Source organism: Meleagris gallopavo, chromosome 3 (genome assembly GCF_000146605.3).
Source record: "Meleagris gallopavo isolate NT-WF06-2002-E0010 breed Aviagen turkey brand Nicholas breeding stock chromosome 3, Turkey_5.1, whole genome shotgun sequence".
In the NCBI taxonomy this organism is placed as follows: Eukaryota; Metazoa; Chordata; class Aves; order Galliformes; family Phasianidae; genus Meleagris; species Meleagris gallopavo.
In genome coordinates, this window is record NC_015013.2 from 73014784 (window position 1) to 73032102 (window position 17319).

The 17319-nt window shown below is 35.7% G+C and overlaps 1 protein-coding gene across 7 annotated transcripts in view; it reads left to right on the forward strand.

The window, feature by feature from the left end:
• The window catches only part of VPS13B (vacuolar protein sorting 13 homolog B), a 416489-nt gene that overhangs the window by 278780 nt on the left and 120390 nt on the right, over positions 1-17319 (forward strand). For all 7 annotated transcript variants that reach the window (XM_010709173.3, XM_010709170.3, XM_019614165.2 and 4 more), the window contains 2 exons: positions 602-728; positions 2271-2414. In XM_010709173.3, coding sequence (XP_010707475.1) covers positions 602-728; positions 2271-2414 — 271 coding nt within the window. The remainder of the gene's footprint in view (positions 1-601; positions 729-2270; positions 2415-17319) is intronic.

Here is a 17319-nt window from a genome sequence, read left to right on the forward strand (position 1 = left end):
TTTTTCTTGATCAGAGGCTCTCACTTGGCACGTTATGGCAATAGATTTTGACCTGACCCAGAAGATTCTGGCCATTTGGCATGTGTTGTCGTAAGCTATTAGTGGTCTGTACATAATAGGCTTGTGCTTCTAGGCTTAGTTTTTTTGTTAAAGAATTTATGAATTCAAATATGATTCAGGATTTTTTTTCATAAAATGAAACAGGAATGTTTGAAAAATACTGTTAATAAAGCTTATGTTTTTGTTCAAATGATTTTTTAAAGTTCAGTTAAGCAATAGAAAAACCAATGTCAAATGCATCAGTTGTGTAACTGGAGATGAATCCATGAAGAGTATTAGTGTTTAAACATACTTCTTTGAGTATTAGTGTTTAAACATACTTCTTTCAGGAAATGGAAGCCTGCATTCAGGTTTGTGTTTAAGATTATTTACAATGAGGTTATTTAATGCTCACTGAGGTAGTTATCAAAAAAAACAAACTACTGGTGAAGCAGTTTTGTGCTATGTGCTGAATGTAAAGATAAATACAAGAAGTTTTTGCCACTCAAAATTTGTAATGTGATTTAATCTTATCTTATTTCCCCCTCCCCCCTCTTTTTAGCATAAGACGGCATCAGGAAAGGAGAGCCATTTTAACTCCAATATTAACAGATTTCACAGTTCGAATAACTGCTGCTCCTGCAATTATTTTTACAAAAATTGATGCTCCAGAGAACTTACACCCAGAGGTTAGTATAAAATTTGGAGAATCTTAAAATTTTACTGTTTTGCTATTTTAACCATCTAGGTGTGGTAAGTTTTCAAATACAGACATCACAAACTGCAAGGAAAAAAGTCTTAATTGTTAATTGTAGTGTCTTTTCTCTGCTGGATAAAAAAATTTGAGAAAGGAACTTGATATTAAAGACAGCCTGTCCAGATAATCCTGTTTGCAGTATAGAAAATGGGTATCCTTAAAAGATTTTTGATGGAAAGGTGTTGAGAAGAGATGCATTACCAAACATTGTATTTGCAATTTTCTCATTAAAAAAACTGAAAATACAATCTGTATATTGTCTGTAAGACACAATTTGATGTGTTCTTTTTAGCCAGGCTTTCAAGCCCACAGATTTCCACAAATCATCTACTCCCCAGTCATTAGTGTGAGAACTTCAAGTTATTCCAGATTTAACAATCACTTTTACCAGTTTATGGGTCAACTTGTTCATGAATAGTCTGAGAAGCATGTTGCACAAATAAGGTATTGGCTCTCTTTTTGGGATAGTTTAGAGTTCAAAAATGTAAAACATTTTATGTAAGGGAGATGCCAGTAAGTTTTTGTCAGCTCACAAGGAATATTTCTCATGATAGCTACCTCCTGGAAAGAATAGACAGACCTAGTGCAGAAATATAAAGGGTATTAGGTTTGTGTTACAACAATGTAGTAGATGTGTACAGTTGGAAAGCAGATAATGCATATGGAAAGAAAAAATTTGCAATGTTTTATGTAAAGGGCCATCACAAATGCAGATGAAAAATGTAAAACAAAAATAAAGAAAAAATCTCTGAGATTTACTAATCCTAATATTCATGAATTCCAATGTGTTTGCTACTTAAATTTGTCTTATTATCTATTCACCAGATGACATTCTCTGATGGAGAGTTCTATTTTAGATTACTCAGAGCTTGAACACTCTGCACTTACTTCTCATGGGAAGTAATGGGAAGTATGGGAAACAACCCTTCTGGACTGATCCTGTTTTTCTTCTCTTTCTTGCCAGCAATAGGAAAGAGGTTTTCTTGTGCTAGATAACATCAATAGAATAGAGACCATACACCTAACTTTGCCAAGGTTTGTCTGGTTTACAGTCACAGAGAAACCAGGTTGGTTATCACTGAGTTCCAGTTCCTGATTTACATGATTTCATTGCAAAACTAGTAGAGTTTGTGTTCCATCAAAAGTAAAATGTTTCTACGTGTATTCATTGCCAAAGAAATAAAAACCCAAATCTGATATTCCACTATTTGGTACTACCAATAAATGGAAACAAGACCTCACACAAGATGCTTTCCTTGCAAAATATAATAGTTACGTATGCTGTGGAAATCAAAGCAAAGAATATTCCACATCCTTGTTTAGAATACTGAAATACCACATCTATTAAACATCAGTTCTATATATCAGTGCTGAAACATAGACTACAGCAGTGGAGCATAATGCAGTTACACAGAAGATGCAAATTATTTGTTCAGTAGCTGTTATCTAGTATTTTCCCTTCATTCTTCCATAGGAAATTTTGGTATGTGGTCATTCTTTGGAGGTCAATGTGACAACAAATCTGGATTTCTTCCTCAATGTGGCTCAAGTACAACTTCTTCAGCAGCTGGTAGAAGCCAACATGATTGGACTGGAACCTTCCAGTACCATTAATGAGGTAGGTTTTTCCCTAGTTGCAGGTAATTTTTCTTTACAGTAATGCAGCAGATGTTCACATCATCTCCAGTGACAAAAAAATCATGCGGGTAAGTGAAATACATGTTTTATTGCTGTTTTTTTGGTCAGTCTTAAAGTTCATTCTAATGTTCTAACAATAGAGTGTTACACTAGTAAGAATGTCATTCGGTAAATTAGACAGGTTAATTTGCAACAGCTTTTGTGCAAGAATATTATCTCATGTAAATGATAGAAGAAATAATTTTAAAGCAAGTTTTTGACAATGTTTCATTTTACTGAAACTTTGGCATTTTCTCATTAGCTATGCTTTCACATATGTATATACTAACTATATGCTTCATTAAAACCAGCATCATGTAAAATATTCACTGTGCCTCATAACCACTACTTATATTCATTTTTTTCTCTCTAGTTCATGGAATTCAATCATTCTCTGAATCTTCTTGTACTTATTCAGTGAGTGAGATAATGGTACACAAGGGATACTTTATCTTCAGAATAATTAATATTTCCTTTTTATTTTTCCTGGAATCTCATAGTGTTCAGCATCTTCTGAATTTGTAAGGCAAGACACAACTCTTCCTTTCCAAAAATCTAGCTAATGAGAAGCTGAAGAAACTTTTCCTTTTTCCTGCCCACACAGATTCTGCATCAATGTGTGTCTGGATGGAGGTGGGAAATAATTTAGAGGAGCCAAACTGCTTATATTCCTCTCTCTTCATCCTGTCAAATCCCAGAAGTTGTTTGTAGCCTGCTAATCTATATATCACATCATACTCCTTCTCCTTTATCCCTTCCAAATCATGGAGTAAATAAAGGTTGTTTTTTTCACAGTTGTAGAAATATGAAAGTTATAGTAATGAAATGCAATCTATCTTTGTCTTCCTTGGATACTTTGCAGACACAGGGCCTCTTTTGGATATGAACATTATAAATAAGTATGTATGGGAATATCTAATAATTTGTGAAGCAATGTTTTCCCATTGTCAGCAGAATGGATAGAATCAGATTAACCCTACATTTGTATAGGTGCCAAGAACTTTAATTTTGAGTTGGCGCTGTACAGAAGTGCTGTGCAACTGATGTGGACCATATAAATTTATAAGCTGTTTACTAAGCTATTTCTGTAAGCTTTTGGTTGACTACATCCCAAGATATTTATTTGTTCTTCATTATTATCTTCCTTGCGTTTTTTAGGTCCTTGTAATGAGTAACAGAATATTTCTGCTTCAAGGTGCTGCTTGCTTTCTCATTAATAAGTTTAAAACTGTATCTTGACTCACTGTACTGATAATTTTAAGTCCAACGTTGTGCTTGTTTACTCATCTCTTCACTATTCTGCAGTTAATGTGCCTATATGAAGGCACCCCATTTTATTATCTTCATATTGTTCCTTTAGTCAGCAGAGTGAAACATAATACACTGTATGCTGTTCTTTTCATTTCAGTGAACCAAGTAAGGAGCCCACACAGAACTATTCATACGTCACACCTGCTTATTATTTCTTCACAAGAATCAAAACATAGTTTAGGCTGAAACGCATCTCTGGACACCATTCTTTTGCTTGAAGCAAGACTACTAAAGTCAGGCTTTCCAGTGCACCTTTCAGCAGTTCTTCCTGTATTTCCCGGTCAGGGGTTGCATTACCTCTTTGGGTAACTTTTCTGTGACTAACTCTCACTCTGGCAAATCTCTACATCTATTTTGCTTGATAAAGGTATTAACCATCGTTTCTCTGTGTTTCATTTCAGAATCCAAAAACAATGTGATTTCGTGAATGATTTATCTATACACAGTTTTGTTGGAGGCATTAGTTGTGCTTTGATGGATTGACATTGATACTGGACTTTTTGCATTTTTGTCACTATTTAAGCAGAACTAACAACTGAAATTCTTAGTGATTTATGAACTTCCGTAAATTAGGAGATTTAGCAAACCTTAATGAAATCTTGTAGATTTCCAGAATGAAGATAAAAGTGATAAATGTAAACAACATTTGAAGTAGCTAACTGTGGAAGTTGGAATAACGAAGAGAAAATACACTGGATACATACTGGCTTTGATTACCATTGGAAAAATGTTTCTCATCTGAATTGAAAAATAGGGAAAAAAATTTGTGTCTGTGTTTGGGGAGGGGAGCAGCACTATAGCTGTGAAAAAACCTTACATTTTCCCAAATATATTGCTAGATCAAATCCTGAGGATTGTTGAGCAAATATAAACATCATTAATCTTAGTTACAAAACTTGATTTAACTTGAAGTTCTTGGTAAATAGAAGGATGAAATAATTGTCTCTTGCCTCAAAAATACTGTACACTGTGTTGGTCTCTTTTATGTTTTGGTTATATATATATAGGTAGTTATCAAATTGGAACTCTGAGTTTAATCTTTAAAAGTGTGATTTCCAAATGGACTGCATTTGGTGGTATATACAGCAACGCTGTAAGGAATAGCATAGACAAAAATAATAAAGAAGAGATGATTTATGTGTAAATCTTTCTCTTAAGTGCTTTAATATTCTGTGAAGAATTTCATGCCAGGTCTGCACTGTGGTGTTTTCACTTACAGTAAGCCCTAATTTTACACTCTCTTATAAATTCATCTTTGATGTACAATATACCTATTATATTGACTTGTTCATAGAGTATAGTCTATTGCTGCAAAGAATATTGCTTTGATCTGCTTGGCAGTTTTAAAGTATGGACACATATGTGGTGTATGATGAATTACTTGAGGGGTAAAGAATGTTGCTGCCTTTTCATAATTATTCACTATTTTAGAATTAATATATGCCAAAATCTTACAAGAAGAAGATATAATACTTGCACATGGAGAGCAGAAACAGAAGTGCTAGGAAAAGAAATATGAGAGTGAAGTGTATTTAATATCCTATATTTCTTCAGTGATGCACCTAAATTTAGATGAAATTTTAATAAAAGGGTTATTCTCTTGAAGAAAAAAGCTTCCTCTACAAGATTCTTAAACAGCTTTAGAAGTTTAATATTCTGGTAAAACTTTCTCAGTATAAACGATGATTGGTTTTAATGCTGATTAGTGATAGAACAGGTGAGTTCCCAAGGAGTTGCTTAGTCTGGCAAATCCATTTCCTGATGTCTGTCACTTAACACCTGGAGATTTTTGGCAAGAGAGCATCTATTTGTCATACAAGCATTTAGAAGTGGAAAATATAAGAACTCTTTGAAAAAGAAATTAAATACAAAATAACACGTTTTGCGGTCCACTCCTTTTAATATAGACATGCATGGATAACATATCTTACTGCAAGTCGGTATATCTTCTACTCCTGAATGTAAATATGGTCATTGAGATCATTAATCTGTTTCTGGTTTGTTTTGTTTTGTTTTGTTTTGTTGTTTGTTTTTTTTTTTTTTGTATGAATTACTTCTCTGTAAGCCTCAAAGTAAGTCTAGACTTGTTGAAAAATATTATTTCTACACAAATATTAATTTTGGTTAAACTCAACCTAAAGAGTGTTCCTGTTTGATTACTATCTACTTTAGAGGTAATGATGACTATAGTTATATAGAGAATATGTGGTTATTTTCTATCTTCTCTGAAGAACTTAAAGATGTTTTCAAATTCTTACTTTGTCTTCATGGTGTTTTTATGAGGATTATGGCTTCAGGTGAGAAAAGAGCTGCATTAGCTGCTTGGTTATTAAATGGAATGGAAGTTAAGCATCTGAAACCTTTTGTAGAAGATGTCATCTGAAGTTTTCACCCACTCTTTGTCTTCTGGCAGTGTATTTCGTCCTAACTCCTCCATCCCTATTTGCCATATAGTCTTGTTTGTTTACATTCTATTTGCTTGCTTGCTTCAGTAGGCTTTAAGTTCGTGCCTATTCTACAGAATTTGAATTCACACAGGTAGCTATTATAGTAATACAGTAATGAAAACAAGTATAACGTATTTTTTTAAACAATCACAGCCATATATGTCATCTTTTCCATCCATCATTATTTTCACATTCACAAGTTTTTAATTGTAGTGACGTAGTACTCAACGATCAACTGTTGTAAGGATGGAAGTATTTGCACACAGCAGAACTAGAAACTGAAAAACTGTCTCTGTTTTGGATCCCTCTAAGATCTTTCTGACATTCTGTTATTTCTGCCTCTGAGCAGTGAAAAATCTTTCATAATTCTTCAGCTTACTTGCTGTTACTATACTTATGTGTTTTTAGTGATTAGAATACAGCAGATCCTGTACAAAAAGTATTCCTGTTCTACTTAAAGAGAAAGAAAGTTTCTCCTGAAGTTGAGGTTGTGAAGGGTAGACTCTACTTGTGAAATGATCACACACAGAGTAACCTGGGACTGAAACGTCTTTCTGGAATTTTAAATCATAACAGGTACATATCCCAAGCATAATTTGCATTAATTGCCAATACCAGTGGACACAAATTGTCATTCATCTGGGAGCAGTACTGAGCAAAAAGAATGGAAAACTGGTGTCAGACGATCTTTGTTTTCTTACAGAAATTCAGGGCATGACCTCTTGATGTTTTCTGCTTTTATAATATCTGCTTCTAGGTATTTGACTTCTGAGCGCTGTGTCTAGGCTTTCCAAGCACAGGCCTCAGCAGCGTTCATCAGCCTGCCAGATGATGTTTTGCTTCTAGACCTGGCGGTTGGCCAATCACTTTGAGTGAACCCCACCAGCAGATGTGACATGTTCCATAAGGCTTAGCCTACACTCAGATAAATTGCAAAGACAACCCACCAGCTTCCTGAATAAATGATATTAATATGAGGGGAAAAAAGCAAAAGTTTTTTCAACTTTCATTTTTTGTTCTTTTACAATGCAAATGTTTGGAGTCTAGCTAATATGAAGATTGTACATTTTGTAGCAGTCATATTACCTGTAATCCTCACAATAATAGAAAGGCTGGGGGAAGTACAGCTCTTATCTGCTCAGAACCTGAACAATACTACCGAACACCTCAGCGAGTGATAGGCAACACACTAACTGCAGCAAATTAGCTGTTGACTGAGTTGTCCAAGATGGGAAAGGCAGGCAGCTATAATCTGTAGCAGCCAATTTCTTTATAAGCTGACTGAATCAAGCTCTACTGATTCATCACATTAGAGACTGCATAGGAGTACCTGCAGAAGATATGTCATTCTCTGTCATTGCAGATTAAGCTTAAGAAAACATTTCTGATAAGTTGTGATGTGCTGCAAAATACTGGCTCTGGAAGTTTGGAAGAGTATTCCTCTATACTGTTTTACTTACACTTCTTTTTCCTATGCATATGTCTGCTGTCAGAGAATAGGAGTCTGAAAGGTCCCTTAGTTCCTGTTGTTGCTTCACGATATGGTAAGGAACATGATCGTTGGCAGATATGTGCAAAAGTGCCATTGCACTTGCATCTCACCTAAAATTTGAAGGAGGGATAGCTAATGGAGTTCATAGCAGTCTTTTTTGACAATGATACTTTAAGAGAGCAGGCTCTCTGGAGCAAAGAGCCATTAAATGAAACTTCACATGAGCTTATCAATTATTACTACTGTGGAAAATGAGAAAAAAAATCAAATAGTATCTCTTTTTTTTAATTGAAGATACACATCACTTTGTTTTCCATTTGTATTTTGTTTAAAAATAATAAAAATTAGAAAACTGGTAAAACAAGTTCCAGATAATACTACTTAAGAAGTCAGACAGCCAAAGTGTGAAGTGGCAGATGCACATGTTGCACAGATGTTATGTCGGCTGGTTAGTATCTGTATGGAAAGCTTGTGTAATTGGAAGTATTTTTAGTATGCTGAAACTTTGAGATGTTGGCATCCTCATTTACAAGTTTCTTTTGAAGAATCTGTTTATCCTATCCCTTTTGATTCCTGAAGTTTAAGGTAATCAGTGTTAGAGAGCCAAAACAGTCTCAGTTTCTGTATATTATATGGGTCACACAAATTTAGGTATGTCTTGATATTCAGAAGTGTGTTTGCACATAAAAAAGGTAATGTAGTATGAAGGTAGCTTCCTGAGGGGCTTATAGACTTTTTTCATTATACATTTGAAGATTGTTGCAATGAGTAGAAGCAGAGCAAACTTGGTGAATGGTTAACAAGAACATCCCAGAAACAATAGATATTGACATGTGAATCCGTAAAAAACTTCTCATAAAATTATCTTTCACAGTGTGCACATTTTTTGTCAGATCTCACATATCTGCTTAATTTTGTTTCAGTTTTTAAGCTGTGAATTTTTATTTCAGGGAAAGGGGGATAGTGCAGCATATAGTCCTATATTTCTGATGTGCTGAGGCAGTCCCCAGTGCCGATACAGACTGTGTGGTGAATTGACTAAGAGGAGCTCTGGAGAGACTTGAGGATACTGATGGATGAAAAGTTGAATATATGATGACAGTATGCATGTGCAGCCTGGAAAGCCAACTGTACTTGGGCTGCATTAAAAGAGGGGTAGACAGCAGAGTGACGGAGGTGATTGTCCCCCTATGCTCTGCCCTTGTGAGGCCCCATATGGAGTACTGCATCCAGGCCTAGGGCCCCCTGTAAGGGGAGGGTGTGGAGCTATTGGAGTTGATCTAGAGAAGGCCACAAAGATGATCAGAGGGCTGGAGCACCTCCCCTATGAAGAGAGGCTTGGGGAACTGGTCTTGTTCACCCCAAAGAAGAAAAGGCTGTGGGGAGACCACACTGCAGACTTTCAGTGTGGAGGGGGCTTAAAAGAAAGGTGGAGAAAGACTTTCAACCAGGGCCTGAACTGACTGGGTTTCATGTGCCTTTTATTTTCTTAGTCTGTGTTACTTTATTATGTGAACCAGACCTTCTTGTCTGCTATATGGATTACACTACTTTTGTCTTGACACTAGCTTTAATGGGATAGTCTAAAAGAGAGAAATATTTTGACCAGTCTCTTTATTAAATACCCTGCCTGGCAATATTCTGAATGTAAGTTGTGGATTACATTACCAGGAACTTAAATGTTATCATATTTTAAAATAAAGATGTTTTTTAGGAACAGTATGTGAAGTTAATTTAAAACATTGGATTTCCATATCATTTAATGTATTAATCAAAAAATCAGAAGTTAGTCCTTACAGGGATTATAAAAATATTGTTATAAAATAGGTCCAAAATTCAAACTGTTCCTTAAATTATAGAGCATGTAGAAAAATCTCTAATTGTCTAACTTTGTAAAAAATAATAATAATGAAGAAAACTAGAAACTATATGAGAATTATGATAGTTTTCCCCTAAATCATGAATATAGTTGAAAAAAATAATAGGTTGAGGGAAGTGATTTTCAAAATCTCAGAAAAGACTGGACAGCATAAAGACTCAAAACCATCATATGCAGAAGTGTGAGAGAGCATGTGCTTGGACTTTCTCACACTATGGATATTGAATGTGTCATGGTGATGATTTGCTTAATCATCTGATGAGGAGACGAAAGTTTGAGTGGTAGGTCACACGAAGAATGATTGAGGGCTTTGCATTCTTTGATCCTTACTAATCTTCTCCTTCGAGTCATCTAATGCTGGTGTATGTTAGAGTTTGGTTCTGAGGCAACATTACCTTGAGACACCAATGGTTACACTTTCTTCCCTATATAGAACATCACCTGCTTGTTACTGCGAAAGACTTCATTCTTGACACTAATGAACACATGGATGATCTAATTCCCTCGATTTGCAAGTGAAATGTTGTTTTATTTCTTAAAGAGAAAGTTGAGGAATAAGAACAGAAAGGATAGTGGAAGCCAGTGAAACATAACTGAAGTCATTCTCAGTGACCAATCCTAACTTCTGAAATACTGTGTGAAGAATCCTCACTTTTCTCTGACTTTCTTTCATGAGAAACAGTCTTTTTCATTCATTTTAACAAGCTTTTAGAGGTAAATAAAGTTAATATGATCCCTCTCTATGCCAGTCTTCCCAAATACTATATATTACTTTGTGTTCTCAGCCATATTTGAAAGCAGACTGGAAGTCTTAATGTTAATTTTTTTTTGTTTGTGAAAATCAGGAAATGGATGGAGAGAAACCAAACCAGGTATTACCACCGAGGGAAAGCCGTTGTTCAGTAGTTGGCAGGAGACACTCTTTATACACTTGTGATCTGGTTGGTCACTTTCAGATAAAATATGCTGGTTAATCTCATATGGTTTTTCCTAAGTCCAGAATTTCACTTCAGCACTGTCCTGTTCCTTAAGGAATATTTTATCATTATTAATGTCTTCAAGTAGGCATAATCTTTCAGAGTATAGTGCTGTTAATAGCTGCTTTCCTACTTCTTCCGTTTTTGTGGCCAGTGGTAGTCAGCTTTCATACTCAACTAATGTTGCAACATCAGAAACTGCCTAACAGAATGTGACATTCTGTAACTCATATCAGAGATTTTGGCAGGAAAAACAAATGTAGGTATTTTCTCAAAAAATTATTTACCTGTTCTAGTAGGAGTTCAAAAGAATTTCCTATTAGTTAAGGAGTGACAATAATACTTGTATGAATAAAATTTCTTCTTTAGCAATAGTGAGTTTAAACATGGAGGAGAATAGCCATCTGTTTAAGATGTACAGATGTTTACATCTATATAAGATGTAATGAGTGCAAAGATATTCAACAGGTCCAAATTATTTCACTTTTTAGAATAAAGTGATATTTACAGGTTCCTCTCAATGAATTTGTATGAGTCTGAGCTGCAGTAATCTCCTTGTGCCATTTGCAACCAGTTTTACGCTGAGCAGGATTAGCTATAGTCATATTACTCTAAGAATTTTTATAGTGTTTTAAACTAAAAAAGTATTTCCTCATTTTTGTTAAGATCAGATGGAAGTTTTCACATTAGAGTCTTGCTTTACAATTTCTGTTGAGCAAAGTTATCTTCTTTGGTAGAGTGACTTGTGAGGAGTTCAGATGAAGACAAACTTTTGCACGTATTTGTATATATGGATGTTGTTTTGTTTATGACGTCTTCCTTTTAGTGCAGCATTTAAAATTTTGGAATGGCTAAATGTTTTGAAAGATAAATGGCAGGTAGTCATCTTCTGATCTTTTTTTGTCAGTGGGCTGTTCTGTTCATAAAGCTTCAAAAGTAAACTTGCAACTTGACAGTGTCAGAGGGAGCGCTAAAAATGTAACTTCTTGAGAGTGCCAATAAAAACCCTTAGCTGGAATAGCTGAATAATACTTGCATCATTTTCCTGGTAGCACTACCAGTACTTGGAATCCCACATAGCCACTTGTCGGATGTTTTCCTGAAAATAAAGTGGCCTTTGGTTTGTTCAAGGATACTATCAAAATAAAATCCTTGCCAGTATCTTGAGTCATCACCATGCCCTGTTTCCATTGATAGGAAGCTTTGTCTCATCATTTGATTTTATTGCCAAAAACAGCAGAAAGATCCTTTTGAAGGGCTGTGCAGTACTTTTTTGATACTTCCTATAAGCAGACGCTTTTATTCCAGTAGAAACCTAGATGCAATTCATGTGCTGGGAACGTGGCTGTAAATTTACTTTGTTACTAAGACTCTTCAATGCTTCTTTTCTGCAAAGGAAAATAAAGAGGTGAGAAACTAAACTCATCCTAAAGTAGTAAGGCTTAAGAAAAAGGGTCAATTTTGCAGAGCACACTGGGATGACTCAGAAGAATGTATGCATGCTTGTGGATATGGACATGCATATGTACACAATGAAAATCTGAAAATGTCTCATGAACAAATGTTTTCAGTTGTATGTTAGCCTGGAATGTGCAACCATGCTTATGCTTCAAATCTAAGCAGATTGTTTTTAACATATTTAAAATTACCCTAGAGTTTCATTTGTGCCTCTGCAGTGCTGCCCAAATTGCATTTAGAGTCACACCATGGAAATTTTGAGATTACTATATTCAAAGTAGGTATTTTGAATGGAAGAACGTAGTTTGATCCTTACCCTAATTGTTAACTTTTGTTTCTGAGACACTTAGAACAAAAGAGATCTGGGACGTGCTACTCTTCCATATCTCTGGAATAGGCCCAGGAATCACAGCTTTATTAATTTATATCTTTTACATAATTAAAATATATTCCAACTAGCTGAATATTTGTTTATTTTAGCTTGTCTACTGTGTCAGCTTTAGAGAAAAAATCATGAAGTCAGTTGACAAAGGTTTTGTGGTTTAGCCCAGCACATGGCTATGCACTGTACACTCATTTGCTCACTCCCCATTTCCCAGTGGGATGGAGAAGAGAATTGGATAAAAAAGTAGAATCCATGGGTTGAGAAAAAACTATTTACTAAGATAAAGAAAAGTATAATAGTTACGACTATATGTATAAGAATGTATAACAGATGATGACTATATATATATGAATGTATAACAGGTGATGCACAAGCAATTGCTCACCATCCCCCAACCCATGCCCAGTTAGCCCACGAGCAGCAGAAGTGAGTGACATGAACTCCCATCCCCTCCAAAATTAATGTAATGTGGCATGGAATATTCCTTTGGCCAGTTTAAGTCAGCTCTCCTCTTTCTGTTCCCTCCCAGCTCCTTGCAGCCTTCACTGAGAATGGCCTTGGCTCTGTACAACATTGCTTAGCAGCAGCTATAAACAGTAGTATATTATCAGCACTGTTTTGCTCCTAGAACCAAAACATAGCATTATACCAAACACTGAAGATAAATTCAATCCCAGCTGAAACTAAGACAATATTCACCCCTTATTCCATACCATTTACAGGTCCCACAATTTCTATGCATCCTAATTAATTACCATCACCTATCTTGTTTTTTTTTGTTTTTTTTTTCATATATACACACACATTATTTCCACAGTCAATGAGGCATCCATTTAGTACATAACTTTAAGATTCATCTATCATAGCAGTCCTTTGGTGCAGAATGGGTAATTCAGTTCACAGAATCACAGAATTGTAGGGGTTGGAAGGGACCTCTAGAGATCATTGAGACCAACCCCCAGTTTTCATGAAAATTTTTGTTTGTACTGCTGCCTCTTCCTTCGTACTTAACTCAGTGGGAGAAGAACAGTTGTGTTGGTTAACTGTCTTTTAGGATTCAAAGGAGGAGTTCTGGGAAAATGAGCAATTCTGATACTAGCAAGGATTTTTGTTTTTTGTTTTTAATGTTGATATGCTTTAATCTACAAGTATAAAGACAGTAACTATCTAATTTGTTACTGTTTCTGAGTTCATCTGAATCCCAACAATTTATTTTTGTGCTGTGCTCTCTTGCAGGAAAGTTCATTTATAATTCCCAATAGTCTTGAACATTTGAATGTTGTACTAGGTATTTGTTGAATGAGGCTGAGAATGTAATATTGTTCCTTCCCAGATACAGACACACAGTTCAGACTGGAAGCATAATTAAGAGTTTAGCTATTTGCGCATGTTTGATGTATTCTGCCATCTTACCAGAAAAGCCAATATTGTAAAATTGCAGTAAACTACTTTTTAAGATTGAGAGCAATTAACCTTCAGTATGGGGACCAGGCTTTCTCCTTGCTGCCTCCAGTTACAAGGCCCTCAGAGGACTGCTGTAGGCCCGATGGCTTTGATTAATATGATAAAATCCAGTCCTATTTGTATTCTCATTTAGATAGTCTATTATCTATCCGGTTATAGTAGTTGTCTTGCTGACATGCACTGCAGAACGTTTTTGGTGAGTACGGAGAAAATTGAAAAGCAGCATATTTCCAATATTACAAATATTTCCATTTGTACATTTTTACAGCTAGCTTCACTCTGATTGAGTTAGCAGCTGCTGTATCGGTGATAGATTTTGATTATGGTAGACTCTGATATGAGTCATGCACATGATGCTAATAACTTCTACTGAATCAAACTCAGATTTCCAGCCATTTCAAATTACCCTGAACTAATTTCTGTAGTTAGCTGGCCACCAGTACCTATACAGAGACAGGATTCTAGAGCTATCATATTTTTGTATGTAGTGTGTGACTGATGTTTCTGCTATGCTTTTGCTTAGTATCATTTCATGTTAGAATTTTTTTTCCTCAGTATGTGTTTCTAGGAGGTGTTTCCAACTTATTTCATTAGCACTGTACCTTCTGTGCAAACTACCTGTGACTCACTGCATGAATCAGGACTGAAAGCTTCAGTCTGGATTACTCTAAAATTTCCACTAATTTTAGCTCTCTCCATCAAAATATAGGAGTATACTTTGCGATTTGGTAGAATACTATCAGGAATGAACACTGACAACTATTTCATATTATTAGGAGGCCAGATAAAGTAAAGAATGCATAAAACTGAACTTGTGCAGCAGAGAAGGGCCCAGGAGTGCTGGCTGACATCTGGCTGAGCATGTGCCAGCAATGTGTGATGACCAAGAAAGCAATTGGCATCCTGACCACTATCAGACATAGTGTGGCCAGCAGGATTAGTGAAGTGACCATGCCTCTGTTCTTAGCACTGGTGATACCACATCAAAAACACCGTGTTCAGTTTTGGACCCTTTGCTATAATGACATTGAGTTGCTTTAGAATGTGCAAAGAATAACAAAGCTGGTGAAAGGATTAGAAAACGAGACTTTCAGGGACTGACTGGAGGAACTGTGATTGTTTAATCTGGAGAAGAGGAAGTTGAGGGGAGATCTCATCACTCTCTACAGTTATCTGAAAGAAGATTGCAGCAGGGATGGTATTGGTCTCTTTTCTCAAGTGACAAGTGATAGGACTTGAGGAAACAGTCTGAAGTTGCTCCAGAGGAGGTTAGATTGGACATAACGAAGAATTACTTCATGGAGAGGGTGAGCAAGCCTTGAAACAAGTTGCCCAGGGAAGAGTGGCACCATCCCTGGAGATGTAAGAGACATTTGGACATGTTACTGAGGGACCTGGTTTAGTGATGAGACTTGTTAGGTCAGGTTGATGGTTGTGCTGATGGATGTTGAACATCTTTGCCAACATAGGTGATTCTTTGGTTGTAAAATTTGCTAGCTTTACTGAATAAGGATCCTGCCCACAAATTTCATCAAGGTCATCTGAAGAACAGTGAATTAAGGTAGTATTTTGGGAAGTCAGGAATCTTTTCTTCTAATAACTTCAGGAGTAATTAGGTGTGTGTGGACTAGCTCACCTGTAATCTTGCCAAAATTTATGCATCATCTTTGGTTTCTTACTGGAATGTGTAATCTGGTCTCCAAAATTAGGTTAATAATAATCAGTCATTTGTGGTGATTCTTATGCTCCCAAAACACAGAGAGGAGAGAGTAATAAAGATTCAGAATCACAAATAGTTTTTCATGAAACTGTCATTGCCTTTCAGTAGGAGATGGACACCAAACTAATCTACGTGTTTTTCAAAATCTCCTACTGTTTCATAAATTTCATTACAACTGGCAAAAAGGCATTTTCTCCAGATAGGTGTTTATTAGATAATGAACATCTGGAATTTCTGTGTTTATTAGCTCCTTGGTGTTCATTCTCAATAGGCTGGGTGCTTCACTGGGTATTGTCCAGATTTGTCTGTGATGAAGCCTATTATAGCAACTGTGTTTATGCTAAAGATCAGTTATGCCCAGCTACAGATTAATAAATGTCAGGAGGTTAGCCTGGGTGAATTGCCAGTGTTCATGTATTTCTAAGCATGTAGAACCTGAACTCAATTGCAAGTATTTCAGGAGTGTTGCAGTCTGTGCTGCAGTCTTTTCCGTTATGTAAAGTAATATTGAAACCTATTTTTTAAATAGAAGATACACATTTTTGTGATATGCATTTGTATATATGATACAAGTACATAGTAAAGATATCTCTGTAAGCATTTAAAATTTGTTAGTATTTGTGTAGTAATTCAAGCAGAACATTGGTTGCTTATATGCTGTTGGCTTTTTTGTTCCATTCATTAATTTTATACTTTTCTTTAACTCTTATTTTGCTGTAGATGAAACGTGACTATTTTGTGATGGCCTACACCAAACCAACTGTATTCTGAAACTCTTCATTTCCTCGTCTTTAGTTCTTATGGTACTTCATGTGCTTTACTTCCCCATGATGTCTTTTTGTAAGGTGCTCTACAGAAATTGAAAGATGATTTAGTCAAAAACTGAACAAGGTAGAAGTGTATCTGGCTTGATACACATGAGATGTAACAACTTTAAAAAATAGAAAAAAAAATTAAGGCAGAAAAGATAATTTTCCAGACATCTGGAAGCTTTAAAACTTTAGGCACTCAACATCCCAGCATATATTTCAGTGAGCAATTGTTTGCCAGCAGTTGGATATTTCTCACTGGAGATTGCTGCACTGTGGATTTTTCTGGCATGTAGTCTGACATTACTGGAAATAGTGCAGAAGGAAGTTTGTTGACTTGAGCAATGTTTGTGTGTAATATCCCCTTATCTGTTGTGGTTTTAGTTATTTTAATTGTCTTTAAGATGCTGAAAACATGCAAGGCTCTAATATATCTGAAGGAAAATGAGCATTTCATTTGGTACATGGTTCACTTTGCTCTAAACTTGTTTGATTAAGGGGCTGCAGGTAGATTCTACGTTCTCATAGTCAGTTAACAATTTTCTGTGTTGGAATAATGACATACATTCATTCATCCTTTCCTAGAAAACAATGCCTAAATTAGCATTCCAAGGCTTTGTTGAATCCGGCTTTGAATCACTGCCATGGTATTTGGCATCTGCTTCTGCACCTTTTCAGTTATTTTACAGAATATTGAATATTAGTTAATGGCAGAATATTCCAACTTACTCCAGTGGGAGTAAACAACTTTGTTAAACTTCTCATCTCCGGATGTCATAACACTGAATCATCTGATATTTCTGTATTTAGTATTCTTAACTCATCTAAAAATTGTTGAGTTCTCACTTTAAAAATCCTCGTCACTTAAGAGAGTTTCTGATCCATAATTGATCACCAAGTCAAG